The 26,981-nt window shown below is 40.7% G+C and overlaps 1 protein-coding gene and 2 long non-coding RNA genes across 4 annotated transcripts in view; 2 read left to right on the top strand and 1 right to left on the bottom strand.

Annotated features, from left to right (window-relative positions):
* The first annotated feature begins 16 nt into the window (after window positions 1-16).
* LOC103095415 (uncharacterized) lies at window positions 17-4,197 on the top strand. Its single transcript, XR_008915320.1, has 2 exons — window positions 17-286; window positions 3,918-4,197. It is a non-coding gene; the product is annotated as an uncharacterized LOC103095415 (long non-coding RNA).
* DNTTIP1 (deoxynucleotidyltransferase terminal interacting protein 1) lies at window positions 4,129-25,336 on the bottom strand. 2 transcript variants are annotated; one of them, XM_001365793.4, is made up of 13 exons: window positions 25,093-25,336; window positions 24,807-24,877; window positions 23,488-23,584; window positions 14,722-14,820; window positions 12,590-12,658; window positions 12,230-12,286; window positions 11,937-11,995; window positions 10,675-10,720; window positions 9,054-9,112; window positions 8,861-8,921; window positions 6,469-6,540; window positions 4,661-4,716; window positions 4,129-4,527 (listed from the first exon to the last, which is right to left on the bottom strand). In XM_001365793.4, exons 1-13 carry the CDS (start codon window positions 25,195-25,197, stop codon window positions 4,389-4,391), a joined length of 990 nt encoding a protein of 329 aa, XP_001365830.1. In that variant the 5' UTR covers window positions 25,198-25,336; the 3' UTR covers window positions 4,129-4,388. The 2 variants fall into 2 exon arrangements, with proteins under 2 accessions (XP_001365830.1, XP_007474974.1); XM_007474912.3 differs by having other exon boundaries at window positions 24,807-24,844; window positions 25,093-25,321.
* LOC130456451 (uncharacterized) overlaps window positions 25,331-26,981 on the top strand; it is a 38,984-nt gene continuing 37,333 nt past the window's right edge. The window contains exon 1 of the long non-coding RNA XR_008915321.1: window positions 25,331-25,468. This is a non-coding gene — a long non-coding RNA (uncharacterized LOC130456451). The remainder of the gene's footprint in view (window positions 25,469-26,981) is intronic.

The raw sequence follows: 26,981 nt of genomic DNA, 5'->3' as shown, positions 1-26,981 counted from the left end.
ATCACTCCGATATGCTTCGTCACCTAGAAACTGGCAAACCCACCCACCAGAACGACAGGAATGGCCAGCAGCGGCTCATTTCCAAGAAGACGATTGGTCGCTGAAACTGTCTACTAACTGATGAACTTATGGATGATTGGTGAATTCTGGAGGAGGCGGACCCTTAAAGGGCTACAGAAAAGCACACGTGGGAAGCAGGCAATTCAAACAAGTCCTGCCTGGAATGTACAGTCTGTTTGGGCTCCTAATTTCCTGTCCCACAGGGCAGGGTATGGCGTTCTGGAAGGTACTCAAAGGGTCATTTAAAACAACGCCCTCCGCTACCCACGAAAGTTATTAATTCTGGAGAGGGCTTTAGTTTTTTCATCTTAGGATGTAGAGTTGGAAGAAGCCTTAGAAATCAACCCAGATTGACTCCTTATGTCTGATGTTTGTGTGTGTGTAAGGTGGGGGAGTTGGGAGAGAAAGAAGTGAAGAGGGTGGTAGCAACTAGGAGCCCTTGGTCCTTTTTGTCCAGATGATACTCTCTACCCCTCAGTTAGTTCCTATTCTAATTGCCCTCCTCATTCTCAGTCTAATCATCCAGAATCTTTGAGCCTCCCTCTCTCACTCCCCTTCCATTCAGTGACACTAACCTCCTAGCTATCCCCTGAATAAGACACTTCATCTTGGCTCCAGGAATTTTTACAGGCTGCTCCTCATGCCTGGAATCCTCTCCCTCCTCATCTTAGGCCACATGGCTTCTTTCAAGACCCAGGCTAAAACTCACCTTCAACAGAAAGTTTTTCCCAAGTCCCTTTTTAGTGCTCCCCTCTGTGGCTCTCATTTGCAGTTTACATGTTGCCTACCCCAATAAATTGTGAAGGGTACACTTCCAACACTTTCATTTGTCACAGCAGTGGCCCCTAGATTTAAGCTGGAGAGGCCAACATGACATGGTACATAGTGCTAGAATTGGGAGACAGAAGACCTGTGTTCCTATCTTGCTTCAGAAACTTACACAAACTATGTGGTCCACAGTATGTATATCTCTAAAGCTAGTGTCTCATCTGTAAAGTGTCCATCATACTTGCACTACATCCTAGGTGATGGAGGAGGAAGTACTGGAAACAGGATCCTCATACTGAAATTTTACATTTCTCACCAAGTAGCACTTGTTAACTATGAACTGCTAGATCTGTGGTTTCAGCATTAGTCAAGTAGGGACTGCAGAATCTGTTACCCATTCTGTATCATTAATCACCTGTACTGGGTCTATAATGTTCTATCTTGGGCATCAGCTTTGTGCCTGTTCTATATTATTAATTACTCATATTGTTCTTTACTTTAGTTCTGAATTGTTAAGATATTAATTACCCACAGTGGACATCTACCATGCTGTACCCCCTCTCTCCCTCATGTTCCCATTCCAGAAGGGTAGTGAGATATCTCCCACATTGACAAATGACAGGTGAGACCATGGGGAAACATGGGACAGATTCACTAAAGGCTCCGGTAGTCCAGGGAAATCCCCTCAAAACTGCACATGCTCCTTATTTCCTTTCTGGTGCCCTCAAATTCACCTCTAATACCCAAACCACACCTCCACCTGAATTCAGCCATGCCCATTTTCCAGGGTTTTCAGGAAAGGTTGTGACTTCTCTCAAATGGGAGATAACTGGCCCCTAGTCCCTAATAAATATGCAAAACCTGATCCACACCTCAGATTGTGACCCCACACCTGGCGCTACTATTCTATCAGTTCTAGAGCTGCTACTCCAACAGCTCCAGATACTAGGCTACCCTACTAGCCCTCAGCTAATCCATCAGTCCCAAGGCTATTGATTAGCCCCCAGGCTATCCAACCAGTTATTAGGCTATTTCATCACCTTAAACCTATATAGATAAAATTCTTTTCTTGCTTCAGGAGTTTGAGCCTCCCATTCTTTGAGCCAGACCCTGCTAAAATGTGGGTGTTTCTCCCACAACATAGGGTTATGAGGAAAGGGTTTTGCAAATCTTAAAAGCATTATGTAAATATGAATCGAGATCTTAGAAATTCCTTAAAACTGTAGAATGGGAGTTGGAAGGGACCACAGATTGGTTTACAGCTCAACAAAAATCCCCTGTTCGGCATTCCTGAGAAGTGGTCATTTGCACTCCTCTTGAAGACTTCCAGTCATGGGAAACTCATTTCATAGATGAGAACACTGTATGAAGCCCAGAAGGGAAGTAACTTACCCAAAGTTATAGTTACTTAATGGCAGGAAAAAGTGCTGTATCTCATGAACCATGGCTAGGTTTTAAGTGTGTATCCAAATTCTGCACTTTGAGGTATCTTGTAGAACTACTGAGTGTTTATACCTGCAGGGACCTCAGAGATCATCTAACCTAATCTCCTCATTATACATATTGGAACACAGAATCAAGAGGGGAATTGCACAATCACACCCACACCCACACACTAATAGAACTTGGTTCTGCTGCTCAAGATCAGTGATTAATGTTCATACAGTAAACAAAAATAATTTTTTAGTTAGGTACCCAGAGACTGGGTTCTGTGTCCTTCTAGTTACCCCTGATTCCTATTCACAGCTTCTTTTTTTTTTAAACCCTTACCTGCTAATATAGAATCAATACTGTTCTAAGGCAGAAGAGTAGTAAGGGCTAGCAACTGGGGTTAAGTAACTTGCCCAAAGTCACACAGCTAGAAGTATTTGAGGGCTGAATTCAGGATCTCCCATCTCCAGACCCAGCCCTCTATCCACTGAGACACCCAGCTGCTCCCCTCTTCATAGCTTCTTTAGAGAGGAAGCACCTCATTTTTATGGACCATTTCTAGAACAGCAGAATCACTCCCTTGTTACAATGGAGGGCAACCCACCAGAGATACCCAAAATTATTCCATAGGTTTATTTGACTAACAAGTTCTTGCATCTGGACCTCCTCTCTGTCCTCTATCAGAGGAATTAGGAATCTGTTGTTTGTCAAGTGCTCTGGGGAATGGGTTAATGAGGCAAGAAGGAATACCCATTTTCCTTCTGGCCTGCATTCCTATGGGGTAGAAGTGGGAAGAGACAAAGTAGGCCATGTCTTATTGCAGTTTGGTATAGTGCAAAGAGCATGAGATAGATCTGAGTGAGGACATGTGAGTCCCAGCTATCATTTTCAAGTTGTCTTTCCAGGCCTGTTTCCTCATGGAAACTACCCTTACCACCCATCTTAGAATCAATATTGGTTCCAAGGCAGAATAATGGTTAAGGGCTTAAGTGACTTGTCTAGGGTTACACAGTTAGGAAGTGTCCAAGGCCAAATTTGAATAGAGATTCTTCTGACTTCAGGTCTGGCACTTTTTACTGTGCTATCTGGGTGCCCCAAAATACCGCTATTTCTACTACCTACTGTATAGGGATAATGGACCTGACATAGCACTTGATTTTTGTATGTCTCAGGTATTAGTTTTATCATAATTATCTGTGTATGAATTAAACAAAATATGTTTGAGAAAATGTGTCAGGGATACAAAGACAAAAAAATTCCTGTCTTCCAAGAATGTACACATTATATGGGGGGGAGGGAGAAAGAGTATGGTGAGAAACCTATGAATAGTAATGCATCTCTGATTTCATTACAGTATGGGTAAATGCTGGAACTCATCCAGGACTTAGAAATTACTAAGTCCTATCTAGTGAAGAGGTAGGATTTGAACCCATATCCAAGCCCAGTATTCAGTCCATTATATCATGATACCTATACTGAAAATAAAATTTGAGGAAAGAGAAAATACTAATAATTAGGGGGATGAAGAAGTCAAGGAAAGCTTTGTGGATAGTGATAATCTTAGTGTCTTAAAGTAAGAGAAATATTACAAAGGCTAGATATGGTTTTTTAAATGCCCTTCTTTAGACTGAGCTTCTTCTGGTGTCTTATTTAAACAGGTATCTGGCCCAGCACCTCCACAGTACTCTGCAGACAGGGAGTACTTGAGAAATATTTATTGAATGAATGTAAAGCACTACAGAAATGTAAGCTATTTACTATTACTAGTATTGCTCTAGAGCCAGGGCCTCCACTAGCCTTCCTTTCAACACCCACCTTTTCTCCAGAGCATCTGGTGGCTCTTGTCTAGACATACTATTCTCAACAGCATGTTGTACCATTTGCATTTATTACAAATCATTCAACTTTCCAACCCAATAAAGTCACAAAAACAGAAAACCAAGTATGCCTTTCTGGGGGTGCTGAACAGTGACCAGCTGCAAACTAGTTTGGGTCCTAAGTTTAAGATACCCTTGGAGAAAAGGCTCAGGAGCAGCTGTGTAGCCAAAAGTCAAAGGTGGGGGCACCTGTCTGAGTCCCATCTGAGGGCCACTTGAGGAAAGCTGCCAGGGGCAACCAAGAAGTTGGCATCATGTCTCAGGAGGCACTTCACTAGGACGATGTTCATTCTCAGTCCTGAGTGTTTCCATGTATTTCCTCATCTTCTCTGCCATCCACGAAGGAGGGACAAAGGGTTTTAGTTCTTCCATCTTCAGGTCCAGGCAACCCCTGGAGAGGCATTAATTAGGGGAAGGGAGGGAAGAAGAAGGTAGTAAAGATGAGGGATCACTGTCTGAAGGTGGGGTTGGCCATTGGGGACAACACTAGGAGGATCCTGAAGCTGGTTCTAGGGGTTTCTCACCTGTAGTCATCACTGGCAGCTAGGTCTCTAATATCTTCTTCAATGAGGAGATAGGCCTGTAAGGCACAGAAGAAAGGAGAATGGTCAGAAATAACAAGGGCTGTTGGGCTTCCCTCACTGCTTTCAAGATGGCAGAAGGGAGCTCTCTGGAGAAACTCTAGTCTAGTGAAAGGCAGCCACATAGGTTATATCATACAAGAGAAATTAGATTCATTCTTCTTGATCCTAGAAGGAACGAGAATACCTATATGTGAAAATTACATAATTAATTAAGTAAAACCCTTCCCTTCCATCTTAGAATCAATACTGTGTATTGGTTCCAAGGCAGAAGAGGAGTAAGGGCTAGGCAATGGGGGTGAAGTGACTTGCCCAGGGTCACCTAGTTAGGAAGTATCTGAGGCCAGACTTGAACCTAGGACCTCCTGGTTTCTAGGTTTGGCTCTCAATCCACTGAGCCACCCAGCTATCCCTGGGTGTATCCCCTATAGATACATTTTAATTCAATGTAAGGAAACCATTTCTAACAAATTGGTTTTTTGTTCTGGTCTTTTTCAGTCAAGTCTGACTCTTTGCATGACCCTTTTGGGGTTTTCTTAGCAAAGATACTACAGTGTATTTTTTGTATTGGGGCATTTAAGTAGCCCAGTGGATAGAGCACTGGGCCTAGAGTCTGGAAGATCCACGTTCAAATTCTGACTCAAATACTGTAGAAAGGAAAACTGTGGATCAAACTTTTGCATTTCTGCCCACTGAGTTTGAGCAACCATCTTTTGGAATGTGATGGGAAGGGGAGTGACAGCTGGAGTAAGAGAAGAGGATTGTGGGAGAAACTGCTAACAGAAAGGGTCTTTGCCCTCTGAACTCCATTGAGTATGGAGCAAAGACCTGGAGCTCTAGATCCCAACCTGTGGAAAAGCCTTGCTTCCATTTCCCTTACCCCCTCCCCCTCCCATCACAATCCAAATGATGGCTGCTTGATTCACAGTTTTCCTTTCTGTAATACTCACTAGCTCGGTGACTGTGGACAAGTCACTTAACTTCTATCTGCTTCCGTTTCCTCAACTGTAAAATGGGGATAATAAAAGCACCCAACTCCCAGGGTTGTTGTGAGGATCAAATGAGATATTAGCAAAGCACTTAGTATGATGCCTGGCACATGGTAAGGATCATGTAAATGTTAGTTGTTTTATATGTGTGTGTGTTTTCCTTCAAAGAATTTAAATTCTTCAATGGCAAAGGCTCTGTGGTTTTCTGTCTGTGTCCCTAGCATGGTATCCAGAACAGGTATTTAGTAAATGCATGTTAAGTGACTGAAAAGCTCTCATTCTTTAGCACTTTAAGGTTTCCAAAGAGCTTTATGAGGTGATAGTACAAATATTATTATCCATATTTTATAGCTGAAGAAACTGAGGCTCTGAGAAGTAAAGCGACTTGTCCAAAGTTACCAGCTACAAAGAGCCACAATTCACAAATGGAATTAGTCTATATATACAATAGTGGAAAGAGCACTAATTTTAGAGATGGAGGACCTGGGGTCAAATCCCACTTCTAATGATTACTATTTTTGTGGTTTGTGAAAGTTACTTACATTGCTCTGGGCCTTAGCAATCTATAAAAAGAGAAGCTGATATGAAATCGCTTCTAGAATTCTCTTCTGGCTCTAGATGAACAATCCTATACATACCAGCTGGAAACTTAAGACACCTGTCTTCTCCAGTCAGAAGCCCTTCTTTCACCTCCCCAACCAAGACCTGAAAATTGATCCCCATTCCTGAGACCCTTTCTAAGGAGCCCCTGGAGACACTTACCATTTTGCCACCAGTAGCCCTCATGTGGTGTTGTTCAGCTAGCCAGTGCTTGTCCTGGGGGTCAGCTGCATACTGTAGGGAAGGGAACCACAGGGTGGGACAGATCAGCCTGGTCTGGCCTGCCTTTTCCTTTTTCATGTCTCCCAACCCCTTTTCTCTTTTTTGGATCTCATGGATAAACAGAGCTGTATCTTGGTCTCAGATAGCAGCAACACATGGTCTTTGGGATTAGCAGTTTTCATCAACTACTTTTTTTTAAAAAATCTTACTTTCAGTCTTGGAATCAATACTGTGATTTAGTTTCCAAGGCAGAAGGGTAAAGGCTAGGCAATGGGGGTTAAGTGACTTGCCCAGGGTCACCCACCTAGGAAGTGTCTGAGGCCACATTTGAACCCAGGACCTCATATCTCTGGGCCTGACTCTCAATCCACTGAGCCACCTAGCTGCCCCCTTCAAAGCATAAAGATCAGATCCAGTGGGGACCAGGTCACATTTTCCCTTCAGTCCATGTCCACCTTTTCTAGCACGGGTGGTCTCAAGTACCAGGTTGCCTGCTGAGGTAGGATGGGTTGCTGCTTCTGCTCACTCCATTTCCATGAAGGTTCTGGCCTGTGTTTTGCTATGGGTGTGATAAGTTTCTCAGGTGTGCTATGCTAGAAGGGTTTTTCTGCCATGCTTAAGCATTGCCAAGTCCAAACACATACCTATATAAACTGTATAAAGTGCGTTTCTAAAGTCATTCAGTCACACAAGAAAATTTTAGGTAAATTTAAAGATAAAATAGTTAAGAGGGAGGGTTAAAAAGGAAATATAAATACTTATTCAGCTTTCTTTGAAGAATAATAAAATTTCATTTCTATAGTATTAAGGTTTGCGAAATGCTTACAACTCTATGAGATGATTAGAGTAAGTATAATTAATCCTACTTTAGTGATACAGAATTTGGTGCTCAAAAATAAAGGAACTTACTTACCTATGACCACATAGCTAATGTGGGAACTGGGATCTGAATTCCTCTCCTAATTCTAAATTTCTTTTTTATACTACCAGGCTGCCTTTCCATCCATTAAAACAACAACAACAATTTAAAAAATACCTTACCCTTTTTTTAGAATTAGTTTTAACAGAAGAGGAGTAAAGGCTAGGCAATTGGGGTTAAGTGACCTGCCCAGGGTCACAAAACTAGGAAGGATCTGAAGCCACATTTGAACCAAGGACCTCCTGACTCCAGACCACATGCTCTATCTGCTCTGCTATCTAGCTGCCCCATGTCTTATTATTTTCATAGAATCTTAGACTTGGAGCTGGAAGAGACATCAGAAGTTAACTAATCAACTCCTTTTATTTTATAAAAAAACCAAACTAAAACAAAACAAAAACTTTTACCTTCTGTCTTAGGAACAATTTTTTTAATTTTTTAATTTTTTATTTTTCAAATTTATTCAAATTGCATGGAATCTGTATGTCATTATTTTTTTTTTAGTTTTTTTTTTCCTTAGGAACAATTTTAAATTAGAAGAGTGGTAAGAGCTAGGCAATGGAGGTTAAGTGATTTGTTCAGGGTCACACACCTATGAAGTGTCTGAAACCAGATTTGAACCCAGGAGCTCCCACTTCTAGGCCTGGTTCTCCATCACTACCCAGCTGCACCCTTTTCATCCATTCCTGTGAGGTTTGTAAGGCAGCACATACTTACAAGGTATCAGTGAGAGTATCTCCTATGAGATGATGCTAGTGTCAAACCTTATAGCTCTCCCTTTTTCTCATCCTTTCTCTAGGAATCCCTAAACCCTTTATAATCCCATTCACAACACAAACTAAACCCAACTAGATTAAGATAAACAAAATAAATATTTTCTAACCACTATGTTTTACCTTTGTCTTATATTTCCAATAGGATCAGATTCTCACCTGAATTTAGTTTTCCATCCTGTAGATAGGGTTGGGGGAGAACAGGTGATAATAATGGCAGAGAATAAGTTTTGAGTGAAAAGATACTGGCCAGGAACAAAGTAGGGAAGTGCCCAGGTTTTTTGGGTATGTTCAACTGAGGCATATGCTGACAAGTTGTTGAACTGAAGAAGCTGGCTCTAGCCATTCAACATTTTCATAAAAATTCTAGATCAGAGCTGAGACCTTGGAAGTTCAATGTAGAATTTCACTGATAAGGAAACTGAGGCCTGGAGTGTGAAGCAGCTTGCCCTAGGTCCAGTACTGAGCTGATAGCAGAGGTTGATCTAGAAGCCAGGTTTTCTGTTCAGAATTCTTTCTACTGTAACCTGTGCTGCCAGGATAGCAAATGCTCCATTGGTGGCTCCCTTATGTCACCTTTCCTGGCAACTGTTTCCTCCTATTCCAGAAGGGAATGTTTCTAGGTAGTCTTGATACTTACCTTAAAGAGGTGTGGATGCTTGATATAGATCCGCCCTCGGGTACCTCCCATGCCAAGGGCCCTGAAATAATACCAATGGAGAGTCAATTTTTTTAGCAAGGTAAAGAGAGGTCAATGTCCTTTTCCAAGACTGTGCCAGTTGTGGGACAATTGTGCTGCTCCCACCCAGAAACATCAAAGACCAAGTTCTTACTTGTTGGCCCTAGAGCCCAGCACAAAGGTAGTGGATTCATTCAGTCGGGCCGGATCCCACTGGGTAAAGAGCAGAGAGTTAGGAGGTGAGAATGTTAGGCGGACAGATAATTGCACCTTGACCTTTAATCAATCAATTACAATAGATTACAATAGATCTTTATAAAATCACAAGCCTGTGAAGTAGGAAGATGTAAATATTATTAGGGCCCACATTTTAAGGATGAGGAAACTGAACCTCAGAAAGGAATTGATCAGTTCCACAGCTAGTAAGTGCCAAAGTTAAAACCTGAATCCATGTTCAGTATGTTTTATTTTGCTTGTGGTGCTTCTTGAACCCAAAAGGGGATCGACTTGATGTTTTCTAGCTAAAGGTTGTTCTCAGGAGATAGAGGAAACTTCCCTCTAGATCAAAGTGTCCCTGTTTAGTGCAAAAGAGACTAATTTATTTTTAATAACCTTTACTTTCTGTCTTGGAATCAAAACTATGTATTGTTTTGTATAGTAGTAAGGGCTAATAATGGGGGTTAAGTGACTTGCCCAGAATCACATAGCTAGGAAGTATCTGAGATCAGCTTTTAACCCAAATTTTCTTGTTTCTAGGCTTGGCTCTCTATCATCTGAGTCACCCAGCTGCCCTCTAAAAGAGATTTTAGATAAGAGATCCTCTACTTCACCTTCTTTAGCTTACACAGGAAGAAATCAAGGCCCAGAAGTGAAGTTATTTTCCCAGGGTCACCTAGCTCTAAGAACTGGGATTTGAACACAAAGTCATGTCACTTGAAGTCTAGTGTTCTTTCCACTGAAGTAACCATTAATTGTAAAGCATTTATTCAACAAATATTTTTTGAGCATTTCCCAGCCCTGTGAAGGAAGATTCATAAACACATTGGTTTCTTGTCTGAGAAGAATTTACAGTTTTGTTGGAGAAATAAGATATGCATAGATAAGACATCACAATAGCAGGCTGGTTTATAGATAAAAATCCTGATTTATAGACAAAAAGCATAGATAACATTCCTCTCCAGAAAAGAAGATATTAATGAAGGTTGAAATAAATCACAGAAAGCTTCCTGGAGAAGACAGAATTTAAGTTGGATGAGTAATTTAGATAGGCAGCCAAGAAAAAGGAAGACATTTTGTGGACTGTCTAGAATTTATGGAGACCATACATTACTAAGCCAGTGAGCTTAAGGTCTGTGGAGTAGACAGTATTCTCAATAGGGAACCAAATCCTGTTCTTGATTTCCACTCAGGATGGTGTACTGGAATGAACATTAGATTTGGAATCAATAAGACTCGAGTTCAAGTTTGGCAACACTATGTAACCTGGGTCAAGTCACTTCTCTCATGGCTTAGCTATGCAACCAATAAAATGGTTAGACTAATATCCCCTACTTACTTGCCTCATAGATTTCTGTGAGAAAAGCGAGCTGTAAAGTGCTACAGAAATGTGAACTATTGACCCACCTCAGACACTCACACATCCCATAGAGGAAAACAAGATTCCCCATTTATCTCCATGTATTGTAGGTCAGAAAGTAACTTTCCAAAGTCTGTGAGGACCAGGAAACAGGGTCTAATTCTGAGCAGACCATCACTGTCACAGTCAAATACTATACCTTAGGACCCTCCCTCCGAATTGGTTCACAGGATTTTGGTTTCCACCTGGAAGGGAAAGAAAGAAGATTTGGTGACTGTTCAGAGAGGTTGCAAAGTCAGTGGTTAAGACTTTAGAACATTACTTTAGCTCAGAGTGGCAGACCATTTCTATCACTATTTAGCCTTGTCACCAGGGTCAACTCTGTTGTGTACTGTCAGTTTCCCCATTTACAAAAGGAGATAAAATTCCTGTACAAATTACAGCCTGAACAAATGGTTGTTGGTACTAATTTCTTCAAGTTAAGCATTTACCTTTCCTTTCTTTTAACAAACAGAAAACTACTCAATTGTCTGGTAGTATATACTACTATAAATAATCTCTTTTTAATGATGTCTTCTATGACTGTTTTCAGGGACTGGGGGGGAGGAATGGGGATTAATTTTGCATTTACTAGTATCTGCATAATGCATCAAAATGTATTATTTATGAAGGGCTTTTCTTTTACCTTCGGTCTTAGTATCAATACTATGTATTGGTTCCAAGGCAGAAGACTGTTAAGGGCTAGGCAATGGGAGTTAAGTGACTTGCCTAGGGTCACACAGCTAGGAAGTGTCTGAGGTCAGATTTGAACCTAGGACCTTCTGTCTCTAGTCCTGGTTCTCAATTCATTGAGCCACCCAAGCTGCCCCCCTCCCCCAATGTATAATTTAAAATAAGAAAAATAATACTTTCTCCTAGGGATATTGTGAAGAGGAAGCAAGATAATCTACATAAACATGCCATTAAAAGTTTAAATATTACAAACAGAAGCCAAGGAGGAATATTAATCTTCTCACCTAATTCTCTTCCCCAATTACTTAAGACATTTGGGATTTTCATTAGCACTGCCCCTTGGATCCAATTTAACTGTGTGGAAAGTCCTTGCCTCCTCTTTCTCATTTGCTTCAGATTGTGATTACTATTAATAGCTGATATTTATATGGCACCTTCTACATTATAAAGTGCCTTACATCCACACTCTGAGTTGATCACCAAAGCAACCCTGTGAGGCAGGTAAAGCAGGCTTCATTAATTTTCTATTTTATAGATGAAGAAGCTGAAGTTCAGATACTTTGATCTGCTCAGTCACAAAGCTAGTATATCCAGAGCTCCTGACTGCAAATCCCATGTTCTTGCATCCAGGCAACAGTTTCCCTCTCCTTCACTCATGTAGTAACACCCCACCTCATCCCCCCTCACTAGATGCCAGCTGGAAAGCCTCAGACCCCAGTTCTTACTTACACCATGCCAGAAGTTGACCTGTCATTTGAAAGGATATGTCCTGGAGGCCGTCCCTTCCTCTGAAATAGAAAATGGCCTGTCAGAAAGGGATTTTGCCTTCAGAGTCTGAGCCAGGTGGGATCTCCTCTGCCCACTATTCAATCCCGGGCAGGCTGCTATGAGATTTTGAAGGTTCCACTATTAGGGATAAGGTCCAGATTCTCTGGGAAGCCTAGGATTTCCCATTTAGGCCTCACTGATTTCTTCCCAGCTACCAGATGGAATAGGGATGGACACACAAATTTTTTTTTTACCTTTTTTGGGATAGGGCTTCCTCGATGGGCACATTCTTCATCTGCTTGCCGGCCTCTCTGGGAGAGGAGAGAGAAAAGTCAGTGGGCAATGAAGTCTCAGGAGAGTCCACCTGACTTCTTGACAATGGTGCAGAGGATATACCTTACAGGCATATGTTATTGACTGGCACCTCATCCTCTCGGAGTTTGGTGGCATCCTCCTGAGGTCCCAGAAAGAGATGCAATCTATCTTATGCTACTCAGCTGCAATGCCATTAAAGGATAGTCAGATTGAATCCCCAGTTGCTGGCACATGCTTAACCCTCCCTGAAACTGGACCACTCTAACCCAGTTATGTTCCCAGGACAAAGCAGCTCTGACCTTCATCCCAGGAAGTTCATGAGTCAGTCTGGGTATCGCTTTTTCCCCGTCTGAAAACAGCAGCTTAGCCTAAGAGGAGATGGCAGAGGTTAGGAAAAAAACCTAGCAAATGAACTATAAAAGAGGTGGAAACTCACTTCTTGCCTAGTTTATATGAATTTTTTAGCACTAATATGCTTTCATTCATCTCTCTGGAACATCCTACCTTTGACTAATACCTCTAAATGATGCTTTGAATACTATTAATAACAACACTGGGCCTAAGTAGGTCCATTCTCTGAAGAGCATACAGATTTAGACATGTCATTTCTTTCTCTCCAAAGAGACAGGAAAGGGAAGAGGACTATAGTCCTTATGAGATGCAATATAAAAGGTTCCTAGACTGGAGTTAAGAGACTTGAGTTCTAGTTTCAATTTTAAAATTAAAAATAACAGTATACATTCTTAATAGCAACTTAGTCTTTACAAAAGATTTTCCTTATAACATGCTTGTGAAGTAGGTATTTCATGTATTATCACTCTCATTTTGCAGATGAGACAACTTATTAGAGAGGTTAAATGACTCCCCCAATGTCACATATAGTGCGTGTGTGGGATCAGGATTAGAATCATTTGATCAAGTCTTTGATTCTAAGTCTAGTCTTTCCATTACATTGTGCCTGATAACTTGTGTGGCTTGTGAAAGTCACTTCCTTTCTCTGTGCCCCAGTTTCCTCATCTGAAAAATTAACAGATTGGCCCAAATTGTATTTTTCAAACTGTGCAATAGTGTTTAGAATGATGATTCTCATTTATTCTCTCTCCCCCCATCCCAATGGAGAGATACATGGTCAAAGGATATAAATAGGCAGTTTCAAAGGAAAAAAATCCAAGCTATCAACAACTATATGAAAAAAATGTTCCAAATCACCAACAATTAGAGAAATGAAAAATGTTGGAAGGATTACAAAGAAACAGGCACATTAGTACATTGTGTAGCTGGGAAATTGGTTCAGCTATTCTGGAAAGTCACTAGATTGTGCATACAAAGCAACATAACTATTAGGCCAATGAAGAGATCAAAGAGGAAGAAAAGGATTGATGTACAAACATATTGGAAACTAAAATATTAATTGTGGAATGGCTAAACAAACTATGATTTATGAATATAATGGACTATTGTACCATAAGAAATGATGAAAATTTCAGAAAAAACTGGGGAGACTTGTATGAGATACAGAATGAACAGAAGTAGAATAAATAATCTATGTAATAATCATATTGTAAAGACAAACAACTACTTAAGATTTAAGAACTGATCAGCTCTAGTCACAATTCCAGAGGATTTGGATGAAGCATGCTTCCTACTCCCTGACAAGAGAGGTGGTGAACTCAAGATGAAGAATTAAACGTATTTTTGAAGACAGTCAATGTGGAAATTTGTTTTGTTTATGTGTAGGGCAGAGAACAACAAATGTCTTTTTTAGGGGAAAAATACAATTTAAACAGTTTAAATAAAAGAAAAACTCTGATGTTACAAGAAATGAACAAGGGTTTTACTGGAAAAGCATATATACTATTTTCTTCTTTAATATGTTAAATTTAACTTATTTACAAATCAAAAGTACTTATTCAACATGATTAACTTTTTAGTTTGAAGACTAGCTTAATTTCTTTTATTCTGAGTTAAGATTCACCTGACCCTTCTATCTCAGGATTATTTCACACCTCCAGGATGTCCAAATTGGTTTTTTAACATTTTTAAATTTTAAAGTGTTTGGAGCCCACATTGGTTTGAAAATTCCCATTTAAATGATCTCCATGGTCCCATGAAGATCCAACATTTCATGGCGAGGCAAGGCAGAAATTGAGGCTTTGAGAGGAGAGGTGAACATTTCAATATTATCCACTAAGCAGTAGCAAGAATGATGAATACTTCAGCTATTCAGAGTTGAAGTTCAGTACCTTGATGGCTGCTTCAGAATATATAAACTACTAGCTTCAGACCTTAACTGAAACTTGTTTGTTTTTGGCTGAAATGGCTTTAACATGTATCATCAGAAAACTCTCAGATGATAGACTTTCAGCATTCAGAAAGGCCCCAGACAGCTGAGATTTCAGCCTCTAGAGTCTCTGCCTCCTTAAGTTCCTACCTGTTCCAGACAACTTCGGCAGGCTTCTTGGATCAGTTGCTCTGCATCGACATCTTCTCCAACATTGTCTCTGACGTTAAATGCTGCTTTCTGAAAGAACTAGGGAGAGGACCAAGGAAAAGGTTAAAGACCCTGCCATTCAACTTGTTTATCTTCTTGCCCATCATCAGTCAGGGTAATAATTGTAAGCAACGGTTCTCCTCACCCATTTCAAGAAAATAATTAACAGAGCTGGGAAGGATGAGAAGTCAATAGAAAAGGCTTGCTCTCCCATGACAAACTGACAAGACTTGAGATTCTTCAAATTTTATTATTTTTTTAAACCCTTACCTTCCATCTTAGAACCAATACTGGGTATTGGTTCCAAGACAGAAAAGCAGTAAAGGATTGGCAATGGGGGTTAAATGACTTGCCCAGGGTCAGATAGGAAGTGTCTAAGGCTATACTGGAAACCAGGACTTCCTGTCTCTAGCCCTGGCTCTCAATCCACTGAGCCACCCAGCTGTCCCTGGCACCTGTCCTTTGAGGGTAGAGGAGTGGGACCCTCTACTAACTGGAGAGCATTCTCACACCTGATCCTGGTCATACCCTTCACATCCCAGTGACGCTGAATTCCTATTAATCATCATTCAAACCTCATTCTACATCCCCCATCACCTGATTCCTCATTCTCATGCCCTCAATCCTCTCATCCAAAAGTTTCAACCTAATTCCATCTAGTCCTTCCCCTATGCTCTCTGGAATGGCTATTCTCTAGGCAATAGACTTCTCTTTATCTTAAATCTTTTCCTCTCTCAGCCCTTCATCTACTAGTTTTCACTGAAACCTGGCTTCTCCCTGATGATATACCCTCCCTGGCCAACCTTTCCAGTACAGGCTGCACCTTTACTCATTCTCCTTGGTTCACTGGTTGAGGAAGGAGTTAGAATACTCTTTATTCCTCATTGCCACTTTTAGGTTTTCCCTCTACTTTCATCATTCTGTATGTAACCTCTTTTCCTTTGAGGTCTATCCACCATCCAATCAAAATCCTGGTAGCTGTTGTCTTACAGATTTCCAAGTAGATTCTCTAACTTCCTCAATGAATGTGATACCTAGCCCATGATTTTTCTTTCCTCCTCAACTCTAGCCCTCATACTGGGGCCATTAATATACATATTAATTCTCCTTATAATATCCCAATCACTCAGTTCTTCAATCTAATTCACCTTCCAGAAGTTATATATAAAGATTGTCATATCCTTGTTCTTGCCATCATCCACAAATGTACCACTACTGTGTTCAAGAATGTGCAATCTCCTTATCCTACTGTAACCTATTGTCTTTTAACCTCTCCCTCTGCCTTTCCTTACAGAAGCTATAACCTTTGCCTGCACTGTTACTCAGAACCCTTTTACCCCATAATTAGCCACTCTCTCTTCTTCCTGTCATGATTCCTTGATTCAATTCTCTACTGGCTTCCTTTCTATTTTGAATTCCTAGTCCTCTTATCATAAGACCAATTATGCTCAGCCAAGGATTTTTCCTATCATTTGTTGCTTCCACTCCTACACATGTGCTGTTGAACAAAGGTTAAGAAAATCATGTACCATTCTGCTTAGGACCACTACAAATTTATGCTACACAACCTCAACAGCAACAATGGGCCCTCATTATTGCTCGGCAATCCTAAAATATACCTCCCTTATCAACTCTTCACAGTGGCTCTTCTAAACCTTTTCATCCCTTCTCAAATTTTCTAAGGTTCCTCCTCCCCCCATTCTATCAGCTGAGAACCTTGCTGTATATTTTAAAGAAAAAATTGAGGCCATTAGCAGATAATTCTCTATTCTTCCCACTTCATCTCTTATTACTCAGTAGCCTTCTACCACTTTCTCTTCTTCACCCATTTCACATAATGGAGTAACTTTACCCCACAATCAATGGTAGTTCCTCTATTAGTTCAAGTGATTTTTCAACCTATTTCAACCATCTCCTCCAACAGACTGCCCTCTCTGTCATCACTATTTCTTTCACTTATTTTCAATCTACCTCTCTGGGTTATTCCCTATTGCCTACAAACATGTCCATCCTCAAGAAACCCTCACTTGATCCTTCCATCCCTGCTATTGGTCTTTATATCTTCTGCCCTTTGTAGCTAAACTCCTCAAAAAGACCACTTACAGTAGGTTCCTCTATTTCCTCTGCTTTTACTCTCTTCTTAATCCCTCATGATCTGGCTTCCAACTTTATTGTTCCACTGAAACTGCTCTCTCCAAAGTTATGAATGATCTTTTAGTTGCCTTTTCTCAATCCTTATTCTCCTTACTCTCTCTGTGGCCTCTGACACTGACTCAACTTTGATATTTTCTCTCTAGGTTTTTGGATCAGCAGGCTTCTCCTGATTCTCTTACCTATCTGACTGCTTCTTCTTTGCTGGATCCTCTTCCAGATCACAATCTCTAACTAAAGTATCCTGACCTGGATCCTCTTTTCTTCTCCTTCTACCCCTTGGTGAATTAATTAACTCTCATGAATTTAATTAGAGTTTCTATGCTGATTTCTCAAAACTAGTCATCCTGCCCCCAAATCTCTATTGACCTCCATCCAATTTTGCATCTCTAATTGCCTCTCAGACATCTTGAATTGGATGTTCATTAGACATCTTAAATTCAATGTATCCAAAATGGAACTCATCTTTTCCCTTAAATATTACCCCCACCCCTTCCCAATTACTATAGAGGATAGTAACATCTTCCCAGTTCCTCACAATCTGAGAGTCATCCTGGACTCCCCATTCTTGTTCACCTCCCATATCCAAGCTGTTGCCAAGGCCCTTTGATTTCACCTTTCCAACATCTCCCAAATACACTCCCTTCTTTCGTTTGACATTGCTACCACTCTGGTATTGGCCCTAAAGTCACCTGAACTATAGCAGTAGTGTGTTGATGGGTCTACTTGCCTCATGTTTCCCATTTCTAAGCCACAAAAGTGATGTACCTAAAACATGAGTCCCATCGAGTCACTTCCCCCACTCAAACTCATGTCTTCCTCCTGTATTCAAGAACAAATAGAAAATGCCATTTGGCATTCAAAGCCCCTTACTGACCTAGTCCTCTCCTACCTTTACAGTTTTCTTATACCTTATTTCCTAATACATACTCTTCAATCCAGTGACACTGGTCTCCTGGCTCTTTCACAAACAGCTTGGGATATTTTCTCTGGCTGTCCCTCATCTCTACCTATTGATAACTCTGGATTCCTTAAGTCCCAACTAAAATTCCACCTTCTATAGGAAGTATTCCCTATCTCTCTTAATTCTAGGTAAGGAAATTACTTAAATACAGAGAGCCTTCCCTTTCTTTATTTTTCTATTTATTTTGTATAACTATCTTACTTTGTATATTTGTTTACATGTTGCCTCCTCCTTAGATATTAAGCTTTTTGGGGATAGAGACTGTCTTTTGTCTCTTTTTGCATCCCCATTTAGCACAATGCTTAGCACATAGTAGGTGCTTAATTGATATTAGACCTTCATGAATGCTAGGAAGTGGAAAATGACATGTCCAGTTCAGAGAATAGCTGGCCATCTTGTTTGGTGAAAGGCTAGAGAATGATGGTGGGGTGAGATTATAGATGGGAATTATTATTTCATACTCAATGTTACACTAAAGGTTTCTGAGAAAAGACATGGTCAGATCTGTGCCTTAGGAAGATGATTTTGGCATCTCAGTGGAGGATGAAGGAGAGGGGAGGCACTGGAGGCAGGAAGAATAGTCAGGAGATTATTACAATCACACAAGTGAGAAATGAGTTCTTGAACCATATTGGTAGCAGAGTGAGTAGATAGAAGGTAAGGGATATAAGTTGTGATAGACTCAGCAACAGATTTTATATAAGGAAGAGATAAGAGACTGAAAAATGCAATGGCTAATATCTATAATTTCACAAAGAGTTTGGTAGGATCTGTTCTTTCCCTATCTTTATAAACAATTTATATAATACTGGAATTAATTGTTCTTTGAATGCATAATAGAATTTACTTTTTAAGAGCATCTGGTCTGAGGTTTTTTCCTTCAGGAGTTCCTTTATGGATTATTTAATTTCATTCCTGAGACTGAGTTATTTAAATTCTTAGTTTCTTTCTTGTTAATCTGAAAATTTTATATTTTTTGTAAATATTTATCCATTTATTAACTTTATTGCTACATAAAAGAAAAATTACTTTTTAATAACTTCCTTTATTTCATATTAATGTATTCTGCATTCTCTTTTTTCATTTTCTATACTGGTAATGACAAATACTGAAGGGGGTATGGAAAAATAGGGTGCACTGTTAGTGATGCTGTGAATTAGTCCAATCATTCTGGAGAACAATTTGGAACTATGCCCAAAGGGCTATAAAACTGTGTATACCCTTTGACCCAATGATACTATAATTAAATCTGTGTTTCAAAGAAAAAAGTAAAGGAGCTATATGTACAAAAATATTTATAGCAACTCTTTTTGTGGTGGCAAAGAACTGTAAATGGAAGAGTAGTCTACCAGTTGGAGAATGGCTTGAACAAGTTGGGTATATGATTAAAAAAAAAAAACAAAAACAGATATATTCTGTCTTAGAATCAAATCTAAGTATCATTTCAAAGCAGAAGGGTAGTAAGGTCTAGGGCTAGGCAACTAGGGTTCAGTGAATTGCCCAAGGTCACACAGGTAGATAGTATCTGAGGACAGAGTTGAGCAAAGGATCTCTCATCTCCAGATCTGGTTTTTTGTCTACTAAGCCACTTAGCTGTCCCTATGGTAGATGTTTGTGATGGAATATTACTGTGCTAAAAGAATAATGAAGGAGATAGTTTCAGAAGGATTTGTCAAGACTTAAATGGGGAGGGGAGGAAAGGGTGGGGCAGCTGGGTGGCTAGGTGGATTGAGAACCAGGTCTAGGGATGGGAGTTCCTGGGCTCAAAACTAACCTCAGACACTTCCTAGCTGTGCGACCCTGGGAAAGTCACTTCACCCTCATTGCCTAGCTCTTACCACTTTTCTGTCTTAGAACTAACACACAGTATTGATTCCAAGACAGAAGGTAAGGGTTTAAAATAATAATAATAGTAAAAAAAGTAGTAATATAATAGTAAAAAAAAGGGGGTGAAAAGTAAAATGAGCAAAACATTGTACACAGTGACAGCAATATTATATCAACTATGAAAAACTTAGTTATTCTGATCAACACAACAATCCACAATTCCAAAGGATTCATGATGAAAAATGCTATCTACCTCTAATGATTCTGAGTATAGATTGAAGCCTATTTTTTTTTCTTGAAAACCCCCTTTAGCATTAGCAACATGGCTAATATGGAAATATGTTTTACATTATTTCATATGTAGAGTGGATTTCCTATTTCTTACCTTCTCAATAGGTGGGAAAGGAGGTGGAGAGAGAGAATTTGGAACTGAAAATTAGAAAAAAAAAGGTAGTACAGAGGGGAGAAGTGTGAAGTGGTATATGATGGCTGATTTCAAATAACTAATGGGCTATCAAGGAAAGAAGAAATTGAAATTCAGCTTAGCTCTAGAGCAAGAATTAGAATCCGTACCTGGAAGTAATAGGGAGATGGTTTAGCCAAATATAGGGTAGACCTGAAACTCAGTATGCCCAAAACATTAGTCATCTTTGCCCCAAAACTTACCTCTTTCTCAAATTTCCCTATCTCTGTTAAGAGTACTACCATTCGTCCAGTCCCTTGGGTTTGCATCCTTGGAGTCCTCCCTGGCTTCTTACTCTCTTTCACCTCACATATCTAATAAGTTGGCAAACCTTGTCAATGCTACCTCTGCATCATTTCTGGCATCCATTCCCTTCTCATTACTCATATGGTCATTACCCTAGTTCAAGTCTTTCCCCTCTTGAATCCATTATCCACAAAGCTGTTGAAGAGATTTTTCCTAAAGCACAAGATCTGAACTTGGCAGGGGCTCAGTAAACTCTAGAGGCTTCTTATTACCGTTATTATATTTTAGTAAAAACAAAAACAAAAAACAACCAAACTCTAACCTTTCATCTTAGAATCAATGCTATGTACTGGTTCCAAGGCAGAAGAGTAGTAAAGGCTAGGCAATGGGGGTCAAGTGACTTGTTTAAGATCATACAACTAAGAAGTGTCTGAGGCCAGATTTAAATTTAGGACCACCTGTCTCTAGATCTGGCTCTCAATCCTGAGTCATCTAGTTGCCCCTTCTCATTACCTTTAGGATCAAAAATAAACTTCCCTGACATTTTTTAAAGCCCTCATAAACTGTTCTCAACCTACCTTTCTAGGACTAGTATTTATTACTCCACTTCAGAGAACCCACAATCCAGCCTTCATTATTTCTTACACATAACACTCCCTTTCTTCTTTTTAGGACTTTGCATGGGCTGTCCACCAGCTCTAGATGAATTCCCTCCTCACTTCTACTTCTTAGAATTTCTAGCTAGGTTCCTTCAACTTTCTGTCTAGGTATTATCTTCTTTTAAAAAACAACAACTGGGGGCAGCTGGGTAGCTCAGTGGATTGAGAGCCAGGCCTAGAGATGGGAGGTCCTAGGTTCAAATCTGGCCTCAGACACTTCTCAGCTGTGTGACCCTGGGCAAGTCACTTAACCCCCATTGCCTAGCCCATACCACTCTTCTGCCTTGGAACCAATACACAGTATTGATTCCAAGATGAAAGGTAAGGGTTCCAAAGAATAAACAAACAAACAAGTAAATTAAAACAACAACAACAAAAACACCCCCCCCCCCCCCAACCATCAGTTTTAAAATCCATAATAAGTATCAGTTCCAAAGGCAGATAGCAATAAGGGCTAGGCAATTAAGGATAAGCACCTCGTCCAGGATCATAGTGTTAGGAAGTGTCTGAGGTCAGATTTGAACATAGGACCTTCTATCTCTAGGCCTGGCACTCTCTCCACTGCTGCTAGGTAGTATATTTTGGGAAGGACATTAATTAGCTAGACAGTGCCCAAAGCAGGGCAATGAGGACAGTGAAAAGTCTAAGTTCATGCCACAGAAGATCAGCTGAAGGAACTGAGTATATATAGTTTCAAGAAGAAAAGACTTAGGTGGATGTGAGAGTTGTCTTCAAGTTCCTGAAAAGCTACCATTCTAAAGAGGGAGTAGATCTGTTTAGCTTGACCCCTGAAAGTAGTACTAAAGAAATGGGTGGGGGGGTGGGGCAGCTAAGTAGCACAGTAGATAGAATGTCAGTCCTGGAGTCAGGAAGATATGGGTTTAAATTTGGCCTCAGATACTTCCTAGCTGTGTGACCCTGAGCAAGTCACTTAACACTGCTCTTCTGCCATTGAACAACACTTAGTACCAATTCTAAGACAGAAGGTTAGGATTTAAAAAAAAAGAAGAAATAGATACAAATTTAGATGTGAGGCAAGGCAAAATTTCCTAAAAGTTATCAGAAGATGGCTGGCTTGGAGGGAGTGGGTTTCTCTTCAAGCAAGAGTTTAAGCAAAAATTATAGAGAATAAATTCTTTCTCAGGGATAGACTATACTAGACAGCCTGAGCTTCCTTCACTGATATTTGGTAACCTCTATACTCTGTGATTCTCTTATGCCAAGTCCTACTTTATGTAATATGTAATAAAGTTATGGTATTTATTACCTCAAGAAGCTATAGAAAGGGCTTATACAAGTGAATCAATGACAGAGGTATAAAAAACTGGGTGGTGTGACTCGTCAAAGAATTTAAGAGTTGAAAGGCATCTCTGATTGCATCTAATGCAATCTATTCCTAAACAGGAATACTTATTACAAGAACCAAGTGCTCCCTCAGTCTCCTTTGAAGACTTCCAGTGATACATATCTCACTACCAGTGGAATCCATTCTACTGCAGGATAGTTCTAATTATTATGAACTTTTTCCTTCTACTAAACCCAAATCTGCTCTTGCAATTTCTATCTGATGCACCTAGTTCTGACATCAAGGGTTCAGGGGTTAATCACAACATGTCTTAACTCCTATTCTTCATGATAGTTCTTTAAATATCAAAGACAGCTATCTATCATGCCACCTCAAAAGACTTCTCTTCTTTAAGCTAAAAACCTGCAGGCTCTTCAACTTGTTCTTTTATGGCATGGTCCCCAGTCCTTTTGGAGGAGGAAATGGCAAATCACTCCTGTATCTTTTCCAAGAAAACTTCATATGGGTATTACGAAGAGTTGGATATCCTTCTTCAAATGTGACCTGCCTAAAACTGAATGCAGAGGAAGCTGGGTTCCTCAATGGATAGAGAGCCAGACCTGGAGATAGGAGTTTCTGGTTTCAAATAACCTTGGACACTTCCCTAGTGATCCTGGGGCAAGTCACTTAAACCCAATTGCCTAGCCCTTACTGCTCTTCTGTCTTGGAACCAATACACAGTATTGCTCCTAAGACAGAAGGTACAGGTTCACAAAAATAATAAATAAATAAAACTAAATGCAGTACTACTATACCTATTATCTGACTAGGGCATGGTACATCACCTTTATTAGTGCTACCTTTTAAGGCTGATGTCAGAAAAGACAATCAAATCTTTCTATGAGACATTCCTTAGCGTTATTAGCAACAGAATATTAGAATTGCTGGACTGAGAGTATGACCCAGTCTAGAGTATTTAATATCCCGTCATGGATTTAGGGAACCCAGGAGGACTCAGATTCTGTGATTCTGATGTAGAAGATTAGATCTGAGTAAACAGAGTACACCTGTTAGGATTTCCCCCGCCTATTTTCCCTCCAGCATCACTTGCCTTCATATACTTGTTGAAGACTGTCTGAATCTCTTCATTGATGCTTGGTTGTAGGACGGCTCGAAGCAAGTCCATAGAGATGGCAGGGTCTGTAAAGCTGCATTTCAAAAAGGAGAAAATGCCACATTGGTTCTGATGCTTGATTCATCTTTGTCCTGCCAGGGTCACTGACTCGTTATGGCTTCTCTTACTTTAAATAATCCTTAAATAAATACCTAATCCTTAAAAGGAAGCAGGGCAGGGGCAGCTAGGTAGCTCAGTGGATTGAGAGCCAGGCCTAGAGATGGGAGGTCCTAGGTTCAAATTTGGCCTCAGACTCTTCCCAGTTGTGTGACCCTGGGCAAGTTAACCTCCATTGCCTAGCCCCTGCCTTGGAGCCAATACACAGTATTGACTCCAAGATGGAAGGTAAGGGTTTAAAAAAAAAAAAGGAAGCAGGGCTTATCAATTTTCAAAACTGTCATTCAAAAAGTCAATCAAACATTTACAGTATCTACTGAATTTAAGGCATTATAAATTTAAGACAAAGTTTCTGCTTTCAAAGAGTATAATCTGGTTTGAGAAGATAAAAGATAAAGATATATTTTATCAGCCTAGGACCTATATCTATCAACTTTTTAGTGTTACTGGGATGTGTTTTGAGAGGGAATTGGTACTAGAATATAAATAAATGAGGCCTGATTTCTTCCAAACCCAAAGAAATCTAAACACACACATGAATACTGGTAAATCATTACCACAAAAATCTGGCAGAATCCAGATTTATGGAAAAGTAAAGGGTTTAGGCAATGGGAAGACTGTGACAGACTTGGCTAGTTCACTAGCTGGATATCAACTAACCCCTGCTTATCTCATAATCTTACATTTTTGGGCAATATTGGGGGGAAAACATGTTAGAGTGGAAAAGTCCTTAGAAGCCATCTAATCCTCAAGTTACAGAGGAAGAAATAGAGCTATAGGTAAGGAAACTGACTTGACTAAAGTCAGAGGCTCTAGAAACTAAATAGTACAAGTCCTTCACTTTACAGAGGGAAAAACTGAGGTCCAGAGAAAACAAGTGTCTCGTCCACCGACACATACAGGATTACATAATTTGGATTCAGAAGGGATTTTGGAGGTCACTTAGGAAACATTTCATTTTTTGAAACAGAGGAAGCATGTTTTCTGGACCATCTCACTCTACTTATCTCTTTCCTTACATCATCTGCCCTCCTGATTTCTTCACGGTTCTCCAGCAGAGAAGACACCCCGCTCCCCTCCTCCCTTAGTAGTAGGAGGCTCCGGGCAGCTGCTGCTAGTCCCGGGCCTGGCAGGCTCACCTCGTCGTCATCTGGGAGCGGCGGCCCCTACGCTGCACCTGCCGATGTTTAATCATGATGTTCCAGGGATTCTGCAGGGACCAAGGCGCTGGTGACCCTCCGCGCTCCCGACCCCAGACTCCAGAGGAAAGGTCTGGGCTGAGCACAGGACCCTTTTCAGTCCTGGCCCCCACCCCAGTTCAGCTCCCTGCCCCCAGGCCTCAGCTTGGCTGGCTCGGCCCGAGGGGCCCGTGCCCCCTCCCCGGCCCGAGGGGCCCGTGCCCCCTCCCCGGCGCCCCTCTCTCACCGTGACCACTAGCTGCCCCGCCGAACCCTCGTCCCCGGGCTCTGGGCCGCCCCGCTCCGCTCCACTGGGACCCCGCGGCTGCTCTGGATCCCGAGTGGCCCCCATGGTCAATCCCTTTTGCCCTCAACGAGTACGCCACCGCCAACCCAGCAGCTGTCCCCGATAAAGCCGGTGGTCCAGCCCAGCCCCTCAGCCACTGGCCGGAAACCAGTCCGTCACACGTCATCATACCGCGTCGCACCACCACCCGGAAGAGCGACGCGGCAAGTTGCGGGCTGTAGGGTTGTCATGGAAACATTCCTTACTCCGGTTGCTTAGGGCTGAGAGATAAATGCGCTGAGCTGGAGAAAAGGGGAGAGAGCGACTTCATAATGTGGTGAGAGTGAAGACAAGTCTAAGAACAGCTAAGGGTGGTGGGCTTTCAGACCAGATGTGGCTTTCACTGCGGAGCCAGATGTTAACTCCCCCCCCCCTTCCCCGTTAAACTTAAAAAAATATGCATTTTTATCTTATTTTATTTTTTACCAATTACATGTAATACATTTCCACGCAAATTTTCCCAAGTTATATGGTCGAACTTATCTCCCTTCTTCCCTTCCCTCTCTCGGTGCTGCCAGGCCATTCAATCTGGATTATGCATGTGTTATCATGTAAAACATTATTACCATAGTGTTTATTTTTGTGAGTAATCTTATAAAACCCAAACCCTCAAAACATAAGCCCAAATAAGCAATCGAAAAATCGTATGCTTTCATCTGCATTCTGATTCCAACACTTCTTTCTCTGGAGATGGACAGCATTCTTTGTCATAAGCCCCTCAGAATTGTCCTGGATCATTGTATTTTCAAGAGTAGCTAAATCTATCACAGTTGATCATTCCACAATATTGTTGTTATTGTGTACAATGATTTCCTGGTTCTGGTTATTTCACTCTTTGTCAGTTCATGTAGGTCTTATCAGCTCTTTCTGAAATCATCCTGCACATTCCTTACACCACCATATACCGCAATTTGTTGAGCCATTCCCCATTTGATGGACATCCCTTTAATTTTAAATTCTTTGTCACGACAAAAAGAGCAGCTATAAAAAATTTTTTTTGGTACAAGTATCCCCTTTTTTAAATCTCTCTGTGATATATCTACTGGATCAAGGGTGTGGTTCTTTTATAGCCTTTTGGGCATAATTCCAAATTGCCCTCCAGAATGGTTGGATCAGTTCACAGCTCCACCAGCAATGCATGGGCTTTTAATTGTTTGAAAAGGTTCCTGGCATCAAGCTTAGTGGTTATATGACTTTTTCAGTAAGTCTCTTTCTTTCTCTGGACCTCTGTGTCCTCCTCTGTAAAATGAATCAGGTTAAGCTAGATGATCTTTTTGCTTTTGGATGAAACCTTGTTAGACTGGGTCTCTGCATCTTTTTTAGTTGTTTCACTTTTTAGCTATTTCTTTTAAAAATATCTTTGTTTCCTGTACTGTGCAGCATCAGAAACTGAGAGAGTGTACTAGGTTTGGGACATGTCACGAGTTTTCTTTAGGTACAGCCCCATTGCTAAAGTGTACTATTTCTTTGAATATGCTTCTAGGCTTCTCCTTGACTTTTTCTCTCCTCATCCTCAGTCATATTTAGTGCCTTCACCTACTGTCCGTTATGCACTTGGAAAATGTGTCAGGTTTTGAGTCTGATAAAACTGAGCTACCTGTTATTCCTACTACATGTCTAGGCCTTGTAATGACAGAATTTCCTATTCAGTCAGAAACCAATAATTTTTTTTTTCCAACTAGGAGATTTTCCTCTGGGTGTGAGTTCTGGGAAGTTGCTAGGTCCTGGTCTCCTACTTAATTGTTCCTTTGTAGGAAATATAAACCTCTGGACCATACTGAGCTCCCACA

The sequence above is a fragment of the Monodelphis domestica genome, chromosome 1, assembly GCF_027887165.1.
Source record: "Monodelphis domestica isolate mMonDom1 chromosome 1, mMonDom1.pri, whole genome shotgun sequence".
Lineage (NCBI taxonomy): Eukaryota > Metazoa > Chordata > Mammalia > Didelphimorphia > Didelphidae > Monodelphis > Monodelphis domestica.
Note: the sequence above shows the minus strand (reverse complement) of the source record. Positions and strands in the feature narration are given on the sequence as shown.

Coding starts and splice junctions, on each gene's coding strand:
- DNTTIP1 (XM_001365793.4), bottom strand. CDS start 25,197: ATGGGGGCCACTCGGGATCCAGAGCAGCCGCGGGGTCCCAGTGGAGCG. Junction 11,996..12,229: donor GAAGCCCTATCCCAAAAAAG/GTAAAAAAAAAA, acceptor TTTCTATTTCAG/AGGAAGGGACGGCCTCCAGG. Junction 9,113..10,674: donor TTCGGAGGGAGGGTCCTAAG/GTATAGTATTTG, acceptor CTCTTTACCCAG/TGGGATCCGGCCCGACTGAA.